The 8,666-nt window shown below is 44.9% G+C and overlaps 1 protein-coding gene across 6 annotated transcripts in view; it reads right to left on the bottom strand.

Annotated features, from left to right (window-relative positions):
* Positions 1–477: 477 nt before the first annotated feature.
* The window catches only part of gripap1 (GRIP1 associated protein 1), a 35,749-nt gene continuing 27,560 nt past the window's right edge, over positions 478–8,666 (bottom strand). For 4 of the 6 annotated variants that reach the window (XM_015393966.1, XM_015393971.1, XM_015393970.1 and 1 more), the window contains exons 25-29: positions 8,337–8,467; positions 5,110–5,226; positions 4,936–5,029; positions 4,618–4,790; positions 479–2,235 (exon numbers count right to left, since the gene is read on the bottom strand). In XM_015393966.1, the coding sequence (XP_015249452.1) occupies positions 2,152–2,235; positions 4,618–4,790; positions 4,936–5,029; positions 5,110–5,226; positions 8,337–8,467 (599 nt within the window). In that variant the 3' untranslated portion in view covers positions 479–2,151. Of the gene's footprint in view, positions 2,236–4,617; positions 4,791–4,935; positions 5,030–5,109; positions 5,227–8,336; positions 8,468–8,666 lie in introns of all 6 variants that reach the window. The other 2 variants (XM_015393968.1, XM_015393965.1) reach the window with 1 other exon arrangement.

Below are 8,666 nucleotides of genomic sequence, written 5' to 3'. Positions count from 1 at the left end.
TGAACTGTCGCGCTTCTCGTTGCGTCACACCTCAACCCGCCTCAAAGCCAACGCTGATTGGACGTTCGTTCAGGATGGTCTCACGAGGCTAGAGATCTTCAGGCAGCAGGTGAAAAAGTCGTTCTAATGTATAGAACCTGTTCATCGTCTCATGGGTTCCTCCTCATGTTGATTCATTCTGTTTTAAACAGTAAATATTTAGTATCTGTTTCCTGCCGATCTTAGGATGTTATCGTTCCAATAAATGGTCGTTATTAGCGGCTATCAGTCACATAAAATGGCTTCAGATTGTTCCAGTAGACTCATTATGTTACTGAGTGAATACTAATCCTTACTCTAAAGTAATTCCTTTTATTCCTGCAGGAACCAGAAACGCTGCAGGTTAGAACCAGCTTAAATTCTTCTTTAAACCAGGCTGGACTTAAAGCAGAATGAAAACATTAAGGACTGTTTAGTCATAAATTAGCTTTTTATTTTATTCCTTCAAAGAAAAAACATTCAATTCTTCAGTTTGTAGTCAGAACCACGAGCGTTTTTCCTCCACAGAAATGATGCAGCGACACGCCGTCGTTCACAGACAGTATTTTATTCCTTAGATACAATAATTAGCGTCATGATGATCAGACATAAATAGATCAGCTCTGTTTATCTCACAGCGAATATTTACAGATCCAAAACGTCACAAACAAACACGGATCTGATCCCAGAGCAGCCAGACGTCACACAGGAGTTACAGAGAATATTCAGAACGCTGGGCGGGGTTCCTCCCAGGATGTAGTCTGGGCCCACTGCCAGGCTTGTTCTGAACCAGATTAAACCCTGGGTTCTGGAGGAGGCGGGGCCAAGTCGGACTAAATGTGCTGAAACGTTCAGATCGAACCAGGAAGTAGATGGATCCAAGCAACAAATTGAAACCAGAACCAGCAGCTGTGCTCCGAACCCGGTTACCAACATTGCAGCAGGCAAAGACACAGAGGTTCTGATCTGGTCCAGAACCTGCTGTCTGGAATCCAGGAAGTAGTCTAATCCTTGAGTCATTAGTGATTATTTGAGGTTCTGCATCAGAGGAGTTACAGAACATGTCAGAACTGGACCAGAACAAACAGCTAGTAGGTCAGAACAAAGACCCACCGATCCATTCGGTTCTGTTCTGCTTTGGGTCAGAACCCAGCAGAGATGTGTAAATTCTGATGACTGACCCGATGTGGCCCGCCTGAACAGGACCGCTCTGTGTTCTGCTGGAACCGGGTTAAAATGGAGCTTCTCTGACAGACAGGGCGGTTCTGACCCGACTGGTTTTACACGTGGGTCACCAGTCAGAGGAGTGTGTGGTTCTGATTGTTTCTACAGACAGAACTCAGTAAGAACCGTTCAGAACCAAACGTCTGCAGGTGTACGACCCAAAGCCTGGAGTGGGTTAGAACATCTCTGCCTCTGATGGAACCAAACCCAGATATCTGAACGGAACCGAATGGAAACTTTCTGCTGAGAATTAAAGCTGCTGTCTGCAGGCTGCGGTGCCACCTAGTGGCAGGATCCGGTTCTGATCCAAACCTGTTTTGGGTCAAAGGTTCCTGATCATGAACCGCTTCTTTCTTGGTTGCATCATCAGAACATTTTGTAGTGAAAAAAATGTAATCTCAGCGTCGTGTTTCCGTTCGAGCCGAGGGACCGCACAGAAACGGTTACCATGGCAACCGCAGGTTCATTTGGATCAGCGGAAGCTGATGGATCAGAATTCTGTTAATCTGCCCAGTTGTCATGGTGACCGTTTCAGATATGATTCCAGTACATAGTCAGGTCCCAGAGTTAATAATGCACACAGGAAGCGATGAGGTCAGTCGAGGAAGAAGCAGTCAGTTGTCATTCCAGTTTTCCAGGTCATAGTCAGGACCCAGAGAGATGAGTGGTGCAGTCTAATTACAGAACATTCAACAGATGAAATGAAACGAGCTGCTCGTGTCCTCGGTTCTCGTTCGGTTCTTCTTCTCCATCTTTGGAACCTTCTGAACCGACAGATGAGAATGAATCCAGCACTTAGTCCCAGCCAGGAGCCTATAGCAGCTCCAGGCAGTAGACGGAGGCCACGGCAGGTTGCGAATGCAGTGAGTGAGAAAGAAAGAAGCAAGCAGATGGATCCAGGTTTTAGTCTCATCCAGAACCGGCTGCACTGCTCCCGCCTGGGCCGCCCTCTTTACTGAGCCGGACTAATTCCTGGGACAGCAGCTCCAGATCCTGCAGGAAGACAGGGAGGTTTTGGTCAGACGGTTCAACCTGGAACAGTCGTCCACCGCAGCATTCAGGCGAAGGTGGCGGCTGGAACCAGAGGTCCGATTACTTCTGCTCTACGGCGCCTCCTTTGGGAAAACTAAGCGTTTTCATCCCTGCAGCTCACTGTTCTACGGAAAACAAAAGTTAACTGATTTTTAAATTTTATTTCAGTTTAACATGAGAAAAAAGTCAGAATGAAGAAGTCAGACTTTTTTCTCAGAATTCTGACTTTTTTATTGTCAGAATTCTGACTTTTTCCCCATACTAAACTGAAATTTAATTTAAAATCAGTTAATTTTTTTGTTTTTTTCCACTGGCACTAATCCTCTTCCGCACCGATCGGCTGCCAGACAAACAGAAAGGAGAAGCTCTTAGCTGAGGAAGTGCAGAGAAGCTGCTGACTGATAACATTAATATAATAAATGGACCGGGTCAAACTGAAATAACTTTACTGTTTGCAAACAATAAACCAAGCCTGAGAAAACGGAAAATAAAAGCGACAGATAAACTTTAATCTGTCCCATACGGTGGCCTAGAGGGGTCAACACACCGTCTAAATTCTATTGCACGTCTGTAAAACACTGCAGCAGGACTTCAGCACATAGAATGGATCCAACAGGAAACAGAAACATCACAGAGTTCACTAAAGATGACCGGATTAAAACATGAGAAGATTTACACCTACAGAGCGGAAAATGAAGGATTTGAACATCCTGCAAGTTCTCCAACTTAAAAATCATGGAGGGTCTGAAATGATCATCATAGGTGGTCTGCCTTCATGTCCACCTCCATTTATTATCCTAAATTAGATGCACCTGTTTCGTTAGCGAGTCATGTTTACTTCCGCAAACACTGAGGACGCTTGCTACATGTGACGTCATCGCGTCCTCGAGTGCGCATGCGGGACACTTCGGTTGAACGCTTTCAGTTCACACAGCAGATCACATACAAGTCGCATATACTTGGAAGTGTGAACGGACACGCAAAAAATTGAGCATTAAGGCCTGCAGTGTGAACGTAGCCTAAATGTTCCAGCTCCACCAGGCTGGAAAAGGCTGCAGGGAAATAACCGAGCAGCTTGGTGGAAAAATCTCCACTGCTGGAGGAATTATTAGGAAATAGAAGAAGCTAAACATGACGGTCAATCTCCCTCTGACTGGAGCTCCATGCAAGATCTCAACTGGTGGGACCTCAATGATCCTAAGAAAGGTGAGAAATCAGCCCAGAACTACACCTGAGGAGCTGGGACCACCGTTTCCATGGTTACCGTTGGTAAAACGCTAAGAGGTCATGGTTTGAAATCAGGCATGGAAGGTTCCGCTGCGTAAACCAGCACATATGGAGGCCCGTCTTCAGTCTGGAGGATCCAGAGGAGTGATGGGAGAAAGTCATGAGGTCAGAACCTTTTGGTCATAATTCCACTAACCGTGTTTGGAGGAACAACCATCCCTACTGTGAAGCACGGTGGTGGCAGCATCATGCTTTGGGTTTTTTTTTCTGCACATGGGACAGGGTAACTGCATCACATTAAGGAGAGGATGACTGGGGGCCATGTATTGAGAGATTATGGGGAACAACCTCCTCCCCTCAGTTAGAGCATGGAAGACGGGTGGAGGCTGGGTCTTCCAGCATCACAATGAGCCGAAAAAACACGGCCAGGATAACCGAGGGGCGGCTCTGGAAGAAGCAGATGAGGGTTCTATTGTGGCCTAGCCAGTCTACAGACCTAAACCAATAGAGCATCTTTGGAGGGAGCTCAAACTCTCAGCCCAGAAACCTGCCTGATCTAGAGTAGATCTGTGTGGAGGAATGGGCCAAAATCCCTCCTGCACTGTGTGCAAACCTGGTGAAAAACTACAGGAACCGTTTGACATCTGGAAATGCAAACAAAGGCAACTGTACCAAATATTAACACTGATTTTCTCAGGTGTTCAGATGCTTATTTGCAGCTTTATCATAAAATTAAATAGTTAAAAACATCAAACATTGTGATTTATTTTTAGATTATGTCTCTCAGAGTGGACAACTTCAGACCATCCATGATTTCAAAGTGGGGGAACTTGCAGAATAGCAGGCTGTTTAAATACTTATTGTCCTTATTGTATATATATATAGAGGCTGGAGGCGGGGCTTCAGGCCGTCCTATCAGACGGCTGCAGATATAATTGGCTGACGGAACCAATCAGGTTTGTTTGCAGCTGTTTCTGCTGAACTCATGAGGTTGCCTCATCATTAGGAAATGTGTTACCCAGAATGCATCAGCGCTGACCCTCATCCCCTTACATTCTGGTGTGGATTCTTAAGGAGCGGTTCTGCTCAGGTCGTTACGGGTCAGGGGTCGGTTACCTTCTGGAGGTGCATGTTCTTGGTCAGCTGCTCCTCCAACATGTTCTGCAGCTTCTTGTTCATCTCTCTCAGGTTCTCGTCTCCTGGTTTCACCAGATCTCTGAGGACCGAGCCGAGACCTCCTCTGTCTCCCTGAGAGCCTCCGTGACCTCCGACCGCGCTGCCGGACACGTCTGAGGAGAGAGGAGGAAAACAGATTCAGCTTAGAGGAAGACCGTCAGAGGAGGTGCTGAAGAACAGACTTCTGGAACTGAGGAGAACCGAGGAGGAGCTGGGACGGACAGAACCCGGCTGGTTCCGTGTGGGTCTGGGTCTCACCTCTGCGGCTGTCCATCACGTAGGTCTCGATGATGGCGCTCTTCCTGCAGATGTCCTCCGCCATCGACGAGCAGCTCACCTCCAGGTGCTTCACCTTGGAAACGGAGGAGCTCATCAGGTCCCGGTTCTGAACCGACAACAACAACGTTTCCACGGTGACGGGCGGCCGCTCACCTTCTCCTCCAGCATCCACTTCTCCTGCTGGACCTCGGCGAGCCGCTGGAACAGCTCGCCGACCTCGTCGTCCGAGAGCTCGGCGGGACGCTGGGACTGCGGGCTGCCTCCTCCGGACTGAGAAGCAGAGACAGGCGGCGGTCAGGAGTCGCTTCATCAACGCTCACGCATCAAACAACACCTCCAACCTTTCTACAACCTTCTCAGCCACTGAGCTCCTGTTTAACTGCGATGGTTCAGATATATCAGCGCTTTCATTAAATATCTATAATAGATTTCCTTCTGTGTCTTAGAATGTTAGAAATATATTTTTTAAACAACATCCTGCCAAAAAATGATCTAAAAAGAAGTAAAAGCTGCAGCTGAGACATGATGCAGCTCAGGCTGCTGTGGTGGGAAAGAACTGGAAACGCAAAAACCACCTAGAAATAAATGTCTTAAATTAAATCTATTTCATTCTTATTCCAGGGGATCGTCTAAATAAATGATCCTCCTAATTCTCAGTCATTCGGGTGACATGTTTACTAGCGCTGTGAATCTTTAGGATTCCCACGATTCCATTTAGAATCGATTCTTTGTGTCACAATTAGATTTTTTTCCCGATTCTTTTAAATCCAAAGGATTCGATTCAGAAACGATTAATTTACGATTGAAAACGATTCTCAGGATCTATTCCAGTCGGCTGGCATGAAAGAAGAGAACATTTATAGACTTTATAATTGCAAATGTTTTATTTACCCATTGCAATAATGTCAAGACAACATGTCTTGGATTGAACAACTCTGGGCGACGTCTTTCCAGATGAGAACGGGGATTTGAAGAAGTCCCGAAAAATACTTAACTTTACTGCTGCAATCTCTGCAGATCGCATCGTCATGTCAACCTTTGTTACCCGGGTTGAAGGTAAAATCAAAGTGTTTCCAAATGGTTGCTTTTAAAGACGCCGAGGCAGTTTAATTTCTTTTTTCTTCGTCCTCCATTCTTTAGCGGCACATTGCTCATTGGTTTCGCTAAACACTACGGTGCCTGATAAGGCACATCCATCCGCACTATGGGTGTAAATAATAATCGTTTAGTATCGATGCATCGATCCAACAGCCGACGATCTGATGCATCGATACGTCCGCAAGAGAATCGATTCATGTTTTTTTTTCCCTCCGGTCTATTTTTATCCATTTGCTCCTGGGCGTAATTCTCCCTCCCGTGCTGCGGTGGCGCTAAACCTATCTTGCCCTCCTTCCTCGCTTCCTGGTTATACTCTTACAGCAGTGTGTTGCAGTGAGCTTGATGCAGACATTTTTAAATTATGCTCAATATTGAAGCGTGGTCTGTGCTACACGCTGTGGGTCTAGATACGGCCGAGGCGGCGAGGAAGTGGGGGCGAGTTTAGTCCGACGACGGAGGGACATGAGGGCCAAAAAGAGCGGAGATCCAGGTGGAAAAAGGGTCCCAGCGTTCTCGCGCACCTCGCTCTTCTAGCGGGTCAAACTTCACGAGTTGTTTTCCGCAATTTCGGTCATAAAAACAAAACAAGCCGGCCTCCTGTCTGCGGTCAGCTACAATCTGGGAGAGGAGCAGCGGAGCGTCAGTGGAGGGGGCGGAGTCTGGAGCCGAGGTATTGAATTGCACTTATTGCACTGATATTCTGCAGTATTTTTTGATGCAACTTTTCTACTTCTGTTATTTGCTGTTGTTTCTTAAAAAAATGCATAACGATATTACAGTTTTCATTGATTTATTTCAAACTTCAAACTTTGTTTAGCCTGTAAGGTGTAAAAAAAAAACAATCGAATCGTGGTGTATTCTTGAGTATCGAAAATAATCGAATCGTTGGGTCAGGAAATCGATACTGAATCGAATCGCCGTGATGGATGTGATTTACACCTTTAATCCGCACCCACAAAAAAAAAAAAAATGGTTTTAAAAGAAAATGAGAATCGATTCTGAATCTTTAAATGTTAGAAATGCGATTTGAGCTCAAATCGATTTTTTTCTCCACCCCTAATGTTTACGTAAAGCCGTCCTACGTGCCCTCCCACACGTTTAACAGGCGTTCCCTCTTTTTTTTAAAGCCGTATTTTCAAATATTTGCAAAAATCCTCCAAATACCTTCAATTTAAGCAGGTAAATAAGATGATTTGCCAAAGAAATGAATAATTTTACTCTTAAAATAAGAAAATTACAGTATTTTCCGGATTATAAGTCACAGTTTTTTTTTCATAGTTTGGCCAGGGGTGCGACTTATACTGTGGATTTTATTAACGCATTATTATATCATTTCACATTTTATTTTCACACTGAACCATAAGAGGGCGCTCTAGGCCTGTGCTGATAATTTCTACAGTGGGTTTAACTTATAAAAACAACTGAGAAGGGCTTCACTACGTATCGCATTCACCAAAGAAAAAGAAAAATCAGACACATTATCTCATAATTACGAGATAAGATCTGCTAATTACGAGATCTTATCCATTTTTCCAACTCCATCAGCAGCTGCTTCTGATGCGTGTAACCACGTCAGATGCTCAGAAGCTCATGATTCGCTGCTCCTGCTTCTCTAAACGCGCTGCAGAACCTTTTGCTGCACCTTGATGCGCATCAACCATTGACTTAGCATGTAAACCTGCTGCTTCTGCTGCATGTGGTGCTGAACGTAGCATTAGCCTCAGATGCTAGCAACTAATTGTAAAACTTGACTTTATTCTGGACTGCTGTGCAGCTTAAATTAGTAATGTTTTTATATTTTAGATACCTGCAATGACACGTAACCGGTTTTCATTTCTTTTTTAAATCAGGAGCCACATTAGACCTGCTGGATGCAAAGCAGAGCAAAGATAAGGCAGCAGCAGCCGATTCTCCTTCAATATGAGGAGCATCCTCTTCATCAGCGTGTCGCGCTGCAACACTGACCTCTACAGGAGGACCTTCCTGCCTTCAGCCATTGAATCTATCTTAGCTCCAGAACAGAACAAGCTTCAAAAAGATCTTCAGAACTACTGCAGACGATGAACTGATCTGTGTATTTATGTTGTATATTTCTACTCTTTTTCAGGTTCCTGTTATTTTCTAATGTGCAACTTGTGCAATTTCTTTTAATGGTTTGTTCATAATGTAATGTAATTTCTTTATGTGAGGACCCCAGGAAGATTAGTGGCCATTTATTTGGCAGCTAATTGGGATCCTAATAAAACTAAACTAAACTAATTAGCTGAAGAAGCTCCACCCACCCTGTTCTGATTGGTCGGCTGAGCCTCCTTCATCATGTCCTTGTAGGAGAAGGAGGAGACGGAGGAGGAGTCTCCGGTCTGCTGAGTCCGACTGGGACTGTTGATCTCAGAGAGAACCAGCTCCTCCAGACCTGGAAGGTGGAGAACAAGAAATCTGCTGAACAGAACTCTGGGTTCTATGCTGGTGAAGAAAAGTAAAAATCAATCCTCTGGACTTTGTTTCCAAGTTTGAAGACGTTTCTCTTCCATCCAGGAAGATTTTTCAGATCTTAGTTTCAGATTTTAGTTTAGGGCTGCAACTAACGATTATTTTAAAAATCGATGAATCGG

Source organism: Cyprinodon variegatus, unplaced genomic scaffold, assembly GCF_000732505.1.
Source record: "Cyprinodon variegatus isolate N-32 unplaced genomic scaffold, C_variegatus-1.0 Scaffold665, whole genome shotgun sequence".
NCBI classification, from domain to species: Eukaryota; Metazoa; Chordata; class Actinopteri; order Cyprinodontiformes; family Cyprinodontidae; genus Cyprinodon; species Cyprinodon variegatus.
The sequence above is the reverse complement of the archived record's forward strand: the minus strand, read 5'-3'. Positions and strand labels throughout refer to the sequence as shown.